This window comes from Poecile atricapillus, chromosome 1, assembly GCF_030490865.1.
Source record: "Poecile atricapillus isolate bPoeAtr1 chromosome 1, bPoeAtr1.hap1, whole genome shotgun sequence".
NCBI classification, from domain to species: Eukaryota; Metazoa; Chordata; class Aves; order Passeriformes; family Paridae; genus Poecile; species Poecile atricapillus.
The window spans coordinates 26,101,406-26,118,034 of NC_081249.1; the positions used below are offsets into that span (position 1 = coordinate 26,101,406).

At 36.9% G+C, this 16,629-nt stretch overlaps 1 protein-coding gene across 8 annotated transcripts in view; it reads left to right on the plus strand.

Annotated features, from left to right (window-relative positions):
- The window catches only part of CUL4A (cullin 4A), a 34,450-nt gene that overhangs the window by 9,318 nt on the left and 8,503 nt on the right, over window positions 1-16,629 (plus strand). For 4 of the 8 annotated variants that reach the window (XM_058826324.1, XM_058826331.1, XM_058826347.1 and 1 more), the window contains 9 exons: window positions 312-474; window positions 2,237-2,326; window positions 2,765-2,847; window positions 5,916-5,983; window positions 9,090-9,208; window positions 11,655-11,847; window positions 13,282-13,386; window positions 15,355-15,465; window positions 15,857-15,942. In XM_058826324.1, coding sequence (XP_058682307.1) covers window positions 312-474; window positions 2,237-2,326; window positions 2,765-2,847; window positions 5,916-5,983; window positions 9,090-9,208; window positions 11,655-11,847; window positions 13,282-13,386; window positions 15,355-15,465; window positions 15,857-15,942 — 1,018 coding nt within the window. Of the gene's footprint in view, window positions 1-311; window positions 475-2,236; window positions 2,327-2,764; window positions 2,848-5,915; window positions 5,984-9,089; window positions 9,209-11,640; window positions 11,849-13,281; window positions 13,387-15,354; window positions 15,466-15,856; window positions 15,943-16,629 lie in introns of those variants that run through there. The other 4 variants (XR_009276080.1, XR_009276082.1, XM_058826359.1 and 1 more) reach the window with 4 other exon arrangements.

Sequence of the window (16,629 nt, forward strand, 5' to 3'; positions counted from 1 at the left end):
GGAATCTTATGTTAAGGTATATGATCAGGTTTATTTTTTTTAATAAGCAGGGAAACTTACAGTCTATTATGTGAAAGTTGCACAGGCTGGTAACAGTTTTTCACTGAAGTGTATGCCTGTGATAGTTTGTGATCTGGTATTTTTAGAATAATTCATGTTATGATTTTGTTAGAGGACAGTGTCAAAAACAGCATACACACCCTTAATATATTCTTTTTGCATATAATATGTATACACTGTATACATTTTAAACCTATGTATAATTTTTCAAAATTATCATCAGTGTTGACTAATTTTCAATATTTACATAGGGATATGGGGCTAGAGTTATTTAGAAACCATATCATTAGTGACAAGCAAGTTCAGACCAAGACTATTGATGGAATTCTCCTGCTAATTGAACGAGAACGAAATGGTGAAGCTGTAGACAGAAGTTTGCTGCGGAGTTTGTTGAGCATGCTCTCAGATCTGCAGGTGAGTGCAGCCAAATTCATTAGTAGCTTTGTTTAGAAACACAGTGTGGACTACCTAAGTCATGTTTTATACAAAAATTATTCTGTTCATCTAGTAAATGTGTGTAAAATCTAGCTAATACATGGATATGATTGCCTTGTCTTTACCCCATGTGCTGTCTTGTACTGTTTTTAATGAGACCTCTTTGCCTGTTTTCCTTAGCAGAAGTAATGGCCTCAGATCTTAATAGATGTACAGGTCTTTTAGTATGTGCAGTGTTTTGTCTGTCTGAATCACTCACTGTCTCATCCTAGTGCCAGTTAAATGTAGGAACAGAAAAACTCTCTCTGTCACTGTAAAAAGTGTCACTTTTTGGAGTCCAGATCTTGGGTCTGTATCACAAAAACATCTCTACTGGCAACTTCATAGAAATGCTGAGGATAGAATGGGATGCTGTAATAAGGCCAAGGTTTTCAGATAGATCATATCAAGCTGCAACTTATTGGAATGAGCAGAGATAGTAAGTAACCGAGGAGATTGACAAATGCTGTGCTTCTGTTAATCCACATAGGTTGTCCTTGAGTTAATGTTGCAGCCTTGTGTGATGTACAGTGAAACCTTTCTGTGCTTCATTCCTAAAACTTTGTGAGGTTGCTCCATTTCAAAGTGGCAGTACAGCATTACAAAATTGGCTGGAGATTTGAAAGAGTTTGAAGAGGCAGACTACATAAAAAAGTCCTTTCTGGTTAGGCAGTTTACCTGTTTTTCTGCCTTTCATGTTAATCCTCTTGACATTAATCTGTAGCTTCCTCTATCATCCCAGAAAAATTAGTCTGTTCAAGAGAGAAGCCATTGAACATATTATTGTATCACTTCGAAAGTGATACAATAATAGAATGGTTTGGGTTGGAAGGGGCCTTAAAGATCATCTAGCTCAAACCCCCCTGCATTGGGCAGCAAACTTTCAACTAGGCGTCCTTAAGAGACAAAAAGTAATCAGAATATAATGAGGTTTATAGCTCTATGTTTTGGAAGAAGTACTTTCTTCTATTCTTCCACCACACTCACGGAATTTTCCCTTTTTCTTTTCACTGTCCCTCTGTTTACGTGTTAATCCCTAGTTCTTCAGACTGTTACAACTTTACCTTTACATAGTTGTTCTTTCTGACTTATTTCCTTTCTATGATAAACTGTTAGTCATTATGCAGAAGTTTTTTAATGTCTCTGACTGTTATTGGTGCTCTTTTTTACTCACTTTATTTGTTCTCTGTAGAAAGAGTTCACCTTACTTGATACACATTTTTCCTGGGCAACTGAGAGAAGCCTGGCAGATCTGAAGATGTGTTACTGAGCATATTAATACTTTACTGATGAGAATTACCTGTTTTGTGCCCATGTTTCACTAGCTGGAAGGGGTTTCTTGCCACAGAAATATCATTGGGAGTTTAGGTCCTTGGATGGATTGGATGTTGCTGTGCTGTGATGTTGGATACTGGTGTTGGGCTGTGTGCCTTAAACAGAATTAAACAGACTGTTAATCTAGACTTGTTCAAGTACTGATGACTGGAACAAACCATTGCTGCTCTGGGAAGTCAGTTCTGAGCTCAGTCTTTCTGAAACCAGTGGGCAAGCAGAGAGTTTAACATAATGTTACATTGACATTCCTCACAGCTGTGTATATTCTTAAAATTTTACTTGTCCTCTTATGCCTGACAAACAAAATACGTTACAGCTACTGTTACTGTGAGCTTAATGTAAGTAACTAAATTGATTTCTTGAGCAGGTTTACAAGGAATCATTTGAACAGAGGTTTCTGGAAGAGACTAATTGTTTATACGCTGCAGAAGGCCAAAGATTAATGCAGGAAAGAGAGGTAGGTGCATGTGGTGGATGATTGCTTTTATATTAGTTTTATCAACTCTGGGATTACATGAGAACTTTGGTAGTGTCATGGTGTATTAATGTCCAGTGAAATTTACTGGCACACAGGTGTCCATGTGTTTTGATATGGACCATGGTATTGTATCAACAGGGAGAGCAGACCCTAGGTTGTCATGGAACTTGACAGATACAATTGTGTAGTAACCCAGTGATGTTTTTGTAGCTAAAGTCACATTACCAACTATAATATGTTTAATATGAAATAACATTGATTAATAAAAATACAGATTATGTAGTACATAACAGTGTTCTGGTGGAATAGTCTTATCCAACTAATGTTCTCTTTAAAATGTAGTTTAATTGTCATGGAACAAGATTAGCTGCCTTTCATACCTTTATAGTTGAACTGGTTGTTCTCTTGTCTTATTAGGTCCCAGAATACCTTCACCATGTTAATAAACGTTTGGAAGAAGAAGGAGACAGAGTAATAACATACTTAGATCACAGCACACAGTGAGTACAAATTTTATCATTTTTACTGTAAGTTAAGCATTCTTCATAAATCAGTATAATTATCTCTGGTTGTAGAAACAGTGAGATAATTTCTTCATTATCTTACACATATTATCTTGTTGAGAGTGCTTGTGAAATAGCTTGTTTTTTACAAGACTTCAGTTTTATCAAAAGTTACTTATTTAAAATAAAAGGATATTTTCAGTAAGAAATAAGAAATTTATTCAGAAATATTAATTCTATATATTGCAGCTTAAAAAAAACATTGTATAAGAACTCAATTTTCCATTTTCAAAATAGCAGCTGATTTTATGTAGCAGCCATTCATGTACTTGATAACATCTTTGACCACAAATCCCTTGAGGGAAGAAAGGACTCATTAGAAAAAAACCCAATCAAACAAGCAAAACCACAAGCAAAACAAACAAAAACTTAAACAAAACCTGAAAAAACCCAGAAGGGCAGAGGATATGAGTATCATTTGTAAACAGTCCAAGGTGTGAGCTTAGCAGTACATCAGCTGCTGCCCATGTACTATATGAGGTTGCTTGTCCTTTTTTCACTTGGGTTTTAAGTAATAGTTTGTGTTTTGTTGGGTTAACACATTCCTGCAGGAACTGACACACTACATAAATCCATATATAATTTGTCCTGTAGGAAGCTGGTGCTTTTTTTCTTTAGTTAAGAATGTGGCATTGAATTTATTGGGTTTTAGTCTTCTGGAGGATTTATTGGCATTTTGTTTGGTGTCAAAAGGATAACTGAATAAAAGTTTATCTTTTTACTTACTGTTTTCTTCAGACATTTTATATATATATATATACACATATGTGTGTTGTGTGTCATGGCACATATTTGAACTTGGATCGTCTTTCTGTAAATGCTGATTGCAGGGTGACTAGCTTTTCCTAGTGAAATCAGTCACATTGAAATACATGGAACTATTTCTGTTTATAAAGTTACAGAAAATATATGTATTTATTTACTGTTTAGGTTAAAAAAGATTGATACCATTACATTTTCAGTCTAGATAGACATCAAGTACTTGTGTTGAATCTCACCCTTAGTTAAAGGCTTAGAAACCTACTTTTAGAAGGCTTCACACTAGTTACCTTCCCTTGCATTAAGAAACAGCAGTTAAAATTAGAGCGCTTGAGTTTTCCTGAGGCCATACTTGTTTCTCTGTGTGTGCGTGAGAACAGCAGAAAGGATGCTGTTTAGTTGTGACTGGCTTGATCTTGAGATGGAAATGGTACTTCAAACACAAAAGCATCATGTGAAACGCCATTCCAAATACTCCATACAACACCTGGGAAGTGTGTTGTTGCAGCCCACACAGGGATTCTTTCGGGCCAGCGGTACATGCTCTTCTGGACAGCTGACCAGATAAACGTGTCTCCTTGTCAGTCAGTAGATGACCAAGGTACATGGCTTTGAGGTCATACAGAAGGTGCCTTCTGGCTCCTTCCTTAGCCAAGATAAATATTCATTTTGTTTGCTTGCTAGGATGTGGTGCTTTGCCTTTTGGCCTGAAGCAAGACAAATTGTCCCTTCTCCTGCTCTCAGAATAGGTCTTCCAGAGCAAGGGATGTATTTCATACAACCCCAACTCCTGCTCTTGGAAACAGCCAGCAAGTACAGATAGCAGTAGTTGGAAGTGGCAGGCAATATGGAAAGTACTATAAAAATAGCCATGTGTGTTAAAAACATGGGTCTGTCTAAACAGTATTTCATATTCACTTACAACCACTGAAGGGAACAAATAGAGGAAGTGTATGTGATGCCCTGGTACTCTACTGGTGTCTGCCTGTTTTCAGCTCAGTGTTCATTTTCTGAACCTGCTGTGGTTCGTGTCTTTGTATCTGTGAAATACTTGCAGTCTCTCATGGGTATTCACATCAGCTGTTCTGTCTGTGCCAGGCAAAGTGTTCCACAGGTGATAAAGTGCACAGCCACCAGGTGATAAAGTGCTTCCTTTTAAGTCTGGTACCCAGTACCATTGCTGATGACCCCACTGAAAAGAAAAGTGATCAGTCAGTTCCCTTCACCCCTTTCCTGCCTGTTAGTGGTATCCCTAAGTCATCTCCTTCCCAGAAAGAAGAGTCTTAACATGTGTAGTTGTCTCTCGTGTAGCTGCTGTTGCATATTTGGATCATCCCTGCTTCCTTCTCTGAACCTTTCCAAATGAAGGACCTAACCTGGTGTGTTGTATGGAAGGTCAGGCATGTCACAATGGGCAGTTTCAGGAGTGTGTTAGCAAAGATTCACTTTAGTTTTAGCAAAAGTGTATCCTCCTACAGGAAAGGCTTCCATCAATCCAAGTTGAGTACCTCTCTCCTAGGAAATCTCGATTAAGGTTCTGAGAACCAGTTTTATAAAACTTTACTCACAGAGAAATGGTTGGTCTTATGTTGTTCCATTGTAAGCAGGGTAGACCTTTAAACACTGGAATTAATTATGCCTTTTTACTTCAGGCATTTATTTTATCTTTCAGGCATTGAAAGATGTTAAGGAAAATTACCCACTATTTTTCAGGCCTGTCTAAAATGAATGTATAAGTGTAAAAAGTAGGGGATATTCAAAGACAAATTTAAAAGTTTCTGCAAATTTCTGTTTTTTGGCTCTAACTCGATTTATGCTTGTGTACATACATAACACAATTAGCTGAAAATTTTACAGTTAGCTGAATTTTGAACATAACTAGTGTGTATTGTTTTGGTTTGAAGTTCAAACCCTCGGAAGTTTTGGTTTGTTTTCTTGTTTGTTTCCAGAATTCAATATGACTTTTTTCCAGTTATGCTTTTGTACTGGCTTTTGCAATGTAAGCTTCTCCCTTCTGCTGTGTAAGGAATTTCATTTTATCAATTTTGTTATTTTTTAATTACATACATTGTTTATTGTTGTCTTTCTTAAATCACGTGATGATTTTTGTCTTAATTAGTAACCTCTAAGCAGAAAATCGTTGGGGTTTTTTGCATTATAATGTAAGTTATGCACAAATACACTGTGACAGAAGGCAACTCCTTTATACTCTAATGCTTCCTTTATGTTTTTCTTGCCTAATTCAGGAAGCCCCTGATTGCTTGTGTGGAGAAGCAGCTACTAGGAGAACACTTATCAGCTATTTTGCAAAAAGGTATTTTTTAAAATTAATGTTATCTTTGATTAACAATGGATTCTCGTTTTCTGCAATAGCTATAAATTCCCCAGCTTTTACTTTAAGAGGTATATTAGCCATGAGACAAACTTCCACAGACACAGAAAGCCAATCCTGTGATTGTTACCCTTACTGTGACAAGTAAATGGTGTATTTGGAAAGAAATGTCTAAAATCTAATTCCATATTTGTAAAGGTTGCTAAGCCTCTAAATCTCCTTTGATTTGCAGTAGTAGGCTTAGGAATTAAACCTTTGGAACTGCTGCTTTTCTAGAATTATATAAACTCCTAAATGAGAGCTGCAGTTACTGTTGTAGCTTCTTTTATGTGATAATCTCACAGCTCAAGTGCAATAGTTTCACATATTCTCGTGATTTGTGGCTTAAAAATTGTGAGTTACTGGCAATGGCAGCATTCGAGGCAGTGAGCTTTTATATACTTTTGTCTGTACTTTACCTTTTGTCTGGCAATTTCAGATGAGAACTGCAGCCTTCTTAGGAAGTCCTTATTCAGACATTAGTGTGTTCAAATTGTCATTTCTTTGGTCCTCTTAAATTTTAATCTCTCCTTTTTTACTGAATTTCTGAGTTTGTTCAGTATTCCCAGATATTTTAGATCTTTTTCTTCTTTTGCAGTATTTAAAGTTTTAGATCTTATTGCAAATTGTCCTTACATCTTTGTTTTCTTTTATGTTGCAAAACAGATGTCCCTGGTAGTCTGGTATCTTCAAACTCCATCATATCCATGTTTAACACTTTGATGTTATACATACTTTCTCTGTGTCTTTCTTTGTCCCTTTTAAAGATGACTTATGCTCACAGTTTTCTCTCAACTACCCTAGGAATAGGTTGTTTCACTATTTTCAGTACATTTATAGAAATAAGCTTAGTTACTTCATCTTGGCTATTATTAAACTTACAGGCAGAAAGTAAGAATAATTATATTTTGCTGATGTATGCCAATTTTGCTTGCTCTCTAATTCAAGTATGATTAAGTAACTTTCCTAGTGAAATGCTTGTTTATCAAGTGGCTTAAACAGAAAGTATGTGGTCTTGTTTTAAACTAAACTTTTTCTTCATTTACAATGTGTATGAGCCATCCACGTAAATACAAAGATATTTTTACATTTTTCTAGCTTTCTGGTTTTACTGTGCTTCAGGACTCAAGTATTGTTGGATCAGCTTTTGCATTCTATGTCTTCACTGGAAAAAATAATTAAAAACGCTTCTGCCATCACTTGGCTTGCTTAGTTTTCTGTATTCATTTGATCTAGGACACATTTTAATTTGCTTATGGTATCTTAGTGTTCTGTTCAATTAGAAGACACTGCATTTTGCAGGTTTTCTTCATTAAATCAAGGAATGTGAAGTAGTCAGTTTGATACAGGAGAAAAAAGCTTAGAAATGCAGGGTCTGTGTGAGAAACATTTTTTTCCTTATGTTAGTATAACTGCTACTGACTAGGTATTTGGGATCATACCTAGTGGTGAGGTGGGGTTTTTTGAGTAGATTTTTCCAAGGCTATGGCAGTGCTGTCTGGAAGCTCTGTGAAACCTTTTATCAGAGGACTTTGCTGCATGTCTTTTTTGTTTGTCAAATGTGTGACTAAATACTATTTTTTCAGTCAAACAGCTCATGTTAGAGAAAGAGGGAAGGCTATATTTAATTATCTAGTTTATAATAAAGCAGATAGTGTACTGGTGTCTTTAAATGAATAGGAGGTAATGCTTGAATGGGATGGATGTTTCTTAATTAAGAGAGGTGGGTTATTCAGCATGGAAAAGAGAATGCTCACAGTGACTTTCCAGTACTTAAAGAGGGCTTATAAAAATGGGGGAAGAGGGGGCAGGGAAGCAGATAGTGATAGATAAGGGGGAACGGTTTTAACTAAAAATGAGATGTTCAGAGAAATTTTCTGCTATGAGGGTGGTGAGTCACTGGAACGTGTTGCCCAGAGCTGTGGATACCCCATCCCTGGAAGTGTTCAAGGCCAGTTTGGAAGGAGATGTCTGGTAGAAGGTGTGCTTGCCCACAGCAGGGAATTGGAACAAGATGATCTTGAAGGTTCCTTCTAATCCAAGCCTTTTTATGATTCTTTGATTTCCAGGATTTTAATTCCATGCTCAATGAAAAGAGAGCACTAAAACCCTGTATTAGAGACTGTGTAGTCTGTTGTCTTACATTTAAAGTATGTCTAGTCCTCTGATATCTCAGATGTTTAGGAAATCTTAAAATAGCAGACAAGATTTACCTGATATCATTCTGGAACAACGTTTGCCTTTCTGAACGTGTACATAAGTAACAATATACAGTGAAAGTATTTTTGAGCTGAAGAATATAGTAGAATATGGGATAATTTGGTAGTCATTTGCAAATAAATTTTTAATATAATTTAAAAATTAGCATTAATGAAATATATTTGGTGAAACAGGACAGTTGTTCACTGTCAGCTACACTGATGGTGTGAATTGTCAGCCTGTGCAAAAACAAGCTTTTTGTTTTTTAAAAAAAATTGTCTTAAATCTTTGATGCTATGCTATGGTATTACTAAAGCCGCTGTAACTGACACGAGACAAAGTACTTCTGATTACACTGGAACTACATTTGTCATATTCTCAAATGGAAAAATGTGTATGAAGTTATTTGCTTGTTATATTTCTTGGGCTTCACAATTTGTTAGCCCAAAGCTTAGTCTCACGTGAGGTGAATTTGACAGAGCAAAAGTTGCTTGAAAGGGATTTGTAAGCTTGTGTTACTCCATTGGTAGGAGTGTAGACTGTTCCCAGCATGTTCTTAATCTAAAAACATGGCTCACTGTGCTCCACAGAAAATAATCTCGTAAAGTATTTATCATTACTTTAAATTTAGGACAGCTTACTTAGCTTTTTGTTTTCTCTAGAGGTTCTTGATAAAACTATACCCTTGAAGTCAAGCGCTCTTCATGATTATTCTCCAAAAGGCTTATGATCATCACCTTGTTGGGAAAGTATTTCAGTTGAAATACTAGTATATTCTCTAATAGATATAGTCTCTAATATATTTCTAGCTGTATTCAAATTTTCTTTTTTTCTAATTTAATTTTTGTAGGACTTGATAGCCTGCTTGATGAAAATAGAATATCAGATTTGACCCAGACCTACCAGCTATTCAGCCGAGTAAAAGGTGGACAGCAGATCCTTTTGCAGCACTGGAGTGAATACATCAAGGTATTTCAAAGATCTATTACTAACATAAAAGTTTATGCTGTTACAATTTCTTCTGTCAAAGTCAAAAATAACATAGGTGTATCACCAAACTTCTGTTTTAAGTAAATATGGGGAGGGATGTTAATGCTGCTGCCTCAGTAACAGTCATATGATAAGTAACAGCAACACCTGCTTTGGTTTTAAATTTCTCCTTAGAAATTACTTTCCTTATAGGTTTGAATATTATACAGGATGGTTTTGGTTGCATTGCTTTTAAACAGAACCACATGCACATGTGTTTAGACTATGCTGAACTGTGCTATGTGTTGTTTTGCTGCAAATGCACTCAACTCTTTACATACCTGCAAAAGCAGTGAAATATCAGATGTTGCTATTCTTCTTCAGCTTAGGCAGTGCTACTCACTTGATGGGTGTTATAGCTGTTGGGAAGGGAATGGTCCTATTGAAAATAATCCATCAGTTGTATTTAGATGCTTTGGTTTGTTAGGCATAATGTCCATATAGTATGCTGCCCCAGAGAGCTTGCACTCTAGTGCCCTTGCAAGATGAAGGCAGGAAGGCTTCACAGAAGATTTTTCCTCCCTGGAGTTGATAATTCCTGATGTCATGACTCTCCCCTGAATTGCCCATGTGTTCATCAACCCTCAGGACTAAGTGCACAACATCACAGAGGTGCCTTCTCTGCACAGCTATGTCTGGAGTTCAGCATGATCCACCAGTGCTGCAGCTCATGGGAATGGAACATGGTTACCCTCTGTCCCCAGAACCAAGGTGGAGTTTACTCCTTAGGATGTTGTCCAATTGAATGGTGGTGCTGTGGCTGAGGAGGATCATCTTTCTTCTTCCTTTCTCCCAGATCATGCTCCTCGCTTAATCCTAGAGTGCTGCCTGCCACTCCATAGGCTCTCCTATGACCTGTTATATTACAATACCTGGGTAAGGTCAGTTTAATCCCAGGTTTAGGGAGCTAAAGAGACTCAGAGAAAAGTTCATGTGCTGGTCCAAGGAAAGAAGCAGGAGTTCAACATGGGTAAAAAATAAGGAAAGGAACCTTTCCTTTCACAGCAACAAGTTGTTAAATTGGCTTATCATCCCCTGTATCTCGCAGAGTCAGACCTCCTATGGCTTTAAGATGGTTTTGTACATACTCAAAAACCTAGAAAACCTTTTCTGTAGTGTCAGTAAATCTCCTCCTTCCAAGCTTTCTGTATGGCAGTAAAGAGAGGCTTCAAGAATTTGTAATATTTATCTTGTGAGCCAATTTACTGTGGTAAGGGTCTGTGCTCCTTTGTCACCTTTTTGTGATTTCAGAGCTGTCATTCAGCTTTCTTTGTCTTGGTTTGCCATTTACAGAGTGGGGGAATAGCCCTGCAATTTACGGATATACCTGACAGAGACTGTGAGACACCCAAATGCAGTATTAATGAAGGGGAAATTGTGACAAGTGGAAGATCTGATGGACTAGGTGATCATCAGAGGTTTCTTCCAGCCCAGACTATTCTGTGATACATGTGTTGAATCTAAGGATCTTGGGGGCATAGTGTTCAGCTTTACTCTGAAATGGTACTTGAGAGAAATCTCCATGGCAGATGCCAGTGTCTTAATTAGATAATGCAGTGAAAATTCTGAGGCTGGAGAGGGATTTCCCCCTATCTCTTTTACTGTTGGCTAACATACTTAAGTTGGTGAAAATATACCAATTGAATACTGTTTTGCTTTTACTGTGCAGATGTTCCTCTTTCTCACCTTGGAAAACTGATCGTTCTGTCCAGGGCACTGATCAAAGTGTTATTAAGCAAATGTAAATAGTCCATTAGGTGAAAATCCTCTCCTACAGGATATTTTGGTTCATTAGACAAATGGTGTTCTATTTCTGAGATAATAAATGTAGGGACAGGAAGAGAAAATCAAGTCTGTGTCTACTCCTTGTGCATGAGAAAGTTTTGTTTACTTGTAAGTCAGCTAGGATTATTCTGGTTTAGAGCCCTTGATGAAAGAAAAATAGGGCTGAGCAGCAGTTAAATTTTTGCTACCTGTTTAATCAATTAAGCTTTTTAGTGGGTTTAATAAAAACAGTGCAAAGTTTTCCTTTATGCTTAACATTTCTGAAGCAGTTTCCATTAAATTTACTTTACATGAATCATAGTTCTGTATGTCACTGTAAATTTGCACATCATAGTCATGTCTACTGTGTATTTATTATTTTTTTTACTTTTGTCTTAAATGTAAATAATCTTTAAATCAAACACTAATGTTTGAAATCCATTAATGTGTGTCTAGTTTTTATTTTAAATTTCAATGCATCTCATTTTTTAAAAACTTGCAGTCATAAGTAGTTCTGTAAAATAATTTTTCTAATGATACATTTTATGAGGGTAAATGATTCTGTTGGGGGAGATAGGTAGCACTCTAAAGTATTTTACTATCAAAAGTGTTTGTTTTACAGAACTTTGGGACAACAATAGTGGTTAATCCTGAAAAAGACAAGGATATGGTGCAAGAGCTACTAGATTTTAAGGATAAAGTGGACCATATCATAGAAGTGTGCTTTCAGAAAAATGAAAAATTTATAAACTTGATGAAGGAATCCTTTGAAACATTTATCAACAAGAGACCAAATAAGCCTGCAGAATTGATAGGTACACAAATATTTTTCTGTAAAATATTTCAAAAATCTCTAGAAAGCATGATAATGCTGCTGAGTGTGCTAGTGCAGTAGCAGTGCAGTCGCATTCTGCTTTAGGAGACTGGTTTTGGGATGAGGCAAATGTTAACTTGGGCGTGTGGTGGGCCCCAAGAGCTTGGGTGTGCTGTTAGGGGGTCCTGGTGGAGCATGTCACCCTCCTGTCCCTGCGCTCTGCTGCTTGCACGGGGCTGGTGCTAACAGCTGCTCAGTGGAACACTGGGGCTGCCATGGGAGTAAATGGTTAGGGGGAAGAGCAGCTGTGGCAAGTAAAGGGGATTTAATTGTGATAGTATAGGAGTTCTGTGGATGTTCTGGATCTCTCAGAAAGGAGTGAGTACAGCTCCTCCATCTGCCTTGAAGGCTGAAGTTGGGATAACAATTTAAAAGCCTTCAGGTACAAGGAGTTTTATAGAGGGGAAAAAAACCCACTACGTTAACAGGAGAACTCATACTTATTAAGGGGAAAGATAATAACAAATACTTTAAAAATACTATTATTTAGTTTATCCCTTATCTGGCAAAAGCTATCCTTACAGTTTTGCCTGCTGAAAAACTGGAGCTGTGGCATTTTATATCAGGAGAGGATCCTGCTTCTTGGTTGTTTGTTTTCCCTCTTTACATTCTTTTGCCTTTATTTGGCTTATTTTGTGTCTTCCTTCTAAAATCAACTTTATGTAGGACAGATTGCACATTGCAGTCTGTACACAATTGATTGTATCGCATAGTGATACAGGCTAAAGCCATGATAGGAGCTGTTGTAATTTGTGGATCATGGTGTTCCAGCTCCCACAAAGGTTTTCTTCTTACACAAAAGGTTGTGTAAGGATACTAATGTGGCTTAATAAATACCTAGCTAAACTCAAGGCTTAACCTTATTTCTGGCATTCTGAAACTACTAACTGGAATTTAAATTTTAATATGCTTCTACTAAGGAGCGAGGGACACAGTAGAGGTCTACAAAAATATAGTCTTCTTTATGTTGTTTGTTTCTGTTTCTCATAAAATGCATTCATATACATTGTACACTTCCAAAACATTGTCTTTCAACAAGTAATGTGCTTGTGTAACTATAAAACAAAATGTGGGAATTTCTGATGTACTCATTTTAATTATTATACTGTATTAATTTTTTGCCTTGGACTATTCCTTTTTGCAGTACTTTTCCGTTAGATATAGTAGGGCTCCAGTAATATTCCAGTAATATAGTAGGGCTCTGTCATTCCACTGAACATAGGGATGGGAAAAGGGAAAATAGAAAATTTAGCACTTATCCTATATTTTAACATCTAGTAGTATTTAACACATAGTAATATGTCAAGCAGGAGATGCTTAAGTCGGTTATTTTAGATCTATTTTTAAGCTGTTACCTAATTTTATTTATTTGTAGCAAAATATGTGGATTCCAAGTTAAGAGCTGGTAATAAAGAAGCAACAGATGAAGAGCTGGAAAGAATCCTTGACAAAATCATGATCATATTTAGATTCATTCATGGTAAGAAACAGCAGTTCACTGTTGATGCAATTAAAACTGTTCCACTTGCTACTAGCGGGGCTGTGTCACTGTCAGACACTAAATGATTTACACAGACACAGCTCGAAGTGTGATGAAAGATGAAGAAGGTTTATTTGTTCTTTCAGTATTTATAGATTTTTGACAACGACCAGGGGTTGGATAGTCAGGTCACCACCTTCCCAACCACACTGGCTGTGAGAGACGTCCATCAAAGGCATATCTTTAATGGAATGTATAAACACCTATGTTTATTGTTACTCTCCTGGGAAAGTGGCTAGAAATTGTGAAAACAATATCAGAAGGCCTGATTCTCAGGGCAACAGGGCTGCTTTCCTCTGAATGCAAGAGATCTTTTTCAGCATGAATTTCAGCTCAACTCAGTCTTTAATTCAGGTTGCCTTACACCAGAGAAGACATGTAGTTCTGTGGAGATTTGCAAGTTACAGACCTTTAAGAGCCTTGTGAGTGGAGACCTAAGAATTCAAGGTGTTGTTGGAAGATTTTTAACATAAATCAACCATGATTGTAACCACAAACTCTCCTCTAATGACAGTACAGACTTTCTCTTTCCTGTCCACTTAGGTATGTTGCAGGTACAAAGCATGAAAACCCAGCAACTTTTCTTGATTTCTCTTTTCTCTTCATAGCTGAGGAGGAACACAGAGGAGGGCTCAGAATGATAGAAAAAAGTGTTATGCTGAGTTTCACTGCTTTTGAAATGCATTTCCCTCATGTATGTCTCTGTCTGAGCAAAACCCTTGAATGTGTTAGGAATTTTTATTTTTTTTTTCCTAGATTGGATATCAGAAAAATCAATGGTCTAATCCAATACAGTTGCATGGTCACTGCTCTGAGGGAAGTGGAATGTGTTTCCTGGGGTAGAATAGCAGGAATTACCCAATTCTATATTAGTTTGTCTGAGATCTGTGGGGTTCTCTTCTCATAAAAATCCCAAAGAAGTACAATATGATGGGAAAGCAGCCAAGTCAAAAAGTAGTATTACCATTTGCATAGTTGAATCATAATTGCATAAATTTTGTCAGATGGAGATGGTGAATGAAAACAGTTTGTTCTGGCAGCTTCTCAACATAAGAGATTAATTTTTTTTAATCTGATACTTTCACCAGCTCTTTTTCTCTTCATATTTTAAAAGCACAAATTTCATTTTGAGCTGTCTAGTACATAAGAGCTCTTGTAAGAGCAGATGATAACTAGTAGGTAGATTGTGGGCATTGGCCAGATATTTTCGATAATATCTTGATGCAGCTGATTCATGAAACTTCACCTGGACAGGATGGGGAAGGAAGAAGACTACCATAAGAAGAACTAAACTGGAAGCTGTTTACAAGGAATTACAAGGGGCTACTGTAGGCAGCACAAGTAGTGGCTTGGGTTACAGTAAATTTGTTCCTCTTGCTGGTATCTTTGCACTGTCAGTAGGGAGAAGCTTGGGTTTAAGGTGTGAAAGTTTCTGGGTATCTATACGACTCCTTCATTTCAAAAGGCTACTGGCAAACCATGTGGGAAGACTTCTGTTAAATTTTCTTTCCCATAGGCTTTTAAAATATATTCTTAATACATAGAAAACCTCTTCCCCCCCCCTTCTTTTTTTTTTTTTTAATAAATCAGACCAGTGGAGGGAGACTGTTTTTCTGGACCCCAGAGTAATTTCATGTGTTTTGGAGGTGATCCGACGGGAAATACAAGGCAGTCCGAGTTTCTGGGGCAGAAATAAAAAAGAAATAAGAAATTTTTTTTCAAATTATGTTAAAATTATTAAAATATAAAAAGAACAAAATGTCTACATGTTTTTCTTCACTACTGCATAATGAATATTGTTCTGCTAATCAGCCTTTCATGAGAAAGGCTTGTGCCACAAGCCTGAAGAGCAGTGATGCAGATAGAATGTATAATTTAATTTTATTTTTTGTTTCAATTTCCTTGCAGGAAAAGATGTGTTTGAGGCATTTTATAAGAAAGACTTGGCCAAAAGACTGCTGGTTGGAAAAAGTGCATCAGTAGATGCTGAGAAGTCCATGTTGTCAAAACTTAAACATGGTAGGTGTCTTCAGATGTGTTAAATTTGTATTAGTTTTTGGCATGCAAATTTGGAATCCCTGTTTTCTCATGCTTTTAAGAAGGGACAAGCCAAATTTTAATTAATAGCTGGACAGCTCTTAACCTAAACACTTAGGGGGAGGTGTGTATATATATAGATATATATAGATATCTGGCCTTTCATTATGCTCAGCAAGAACTAATAGGCTGCCATCTTAGGTATGAGACTGGTTTATTTAATGTACCTACAGAGGAGCAGAATCCTGAAAAGTCTAATTGTGGGTGCTCTGTAACCTGGTAATGTGGCTCAACTGTCTCAGGTTAAATGTTTATCACTTGTTCTGTGCTTCTTTGTAATTGTGGGATTTTTACTTTCTTATGTGTGTGACAGAATGTGGTGCGGCTTTCACCAGCAAACTGGAGGGCATGTTCAAGGACATGGAACTGTCCAAAGATGTCATGGTACAGTTCAAGCAGGTATGTTTAGTTTTTGTTTGTATACAAAATTTTGCACAGTCACGTGGAGGCATTTAATGGTGCTATCTCCTGGATTAAGCTAAAATAGTCATAATAATAGTGTCTACTTACTGTTCTGTTTATGCAACAGAATTTATTTATTGTATACAATAAGTTTACAGTTCTATTTGATCCCTTTTAAAGTAAATTAGTCTAAATACCACATAATAATTTAGTTGACTAATATCCTTGCAAGTCTGTATCCTTTCATTCTGTAAACTGGTACTGCTCCGATGAATTTTTTGTGAATGGCCCGCACCAGAGAAACTCCCTGAAGGTTTGGATCTCAGCCCCAAAGTTTCAAACATGTTGGTGACCAATGAATGCTTGCAGGAAATACTGTACTTGCTCACCCTGTTGCATTTCTCTCTGGGTGCTTATTTTGGGGCCTTACTGAAGTCAGTATGCTGAGTTAGAGATCTGACCCAGGACAACACCCATAATAAAATACTGTAGTGACTCTTCTGTCCCACATTTTGCAGTCTGGCTTGACTAATGCTTTCCTCCAATTAAATTACAAAGTTTTGTCTAATAGATGTAAAACTCCAAGGGGATCCTTTTGATCTCACAGTCCTTACTATGGTTGCTTTTCTTTCGCTTTATTTGCCTGTGATTAAGGTTTCTTTGACCATAGCACCCTGTATTGAC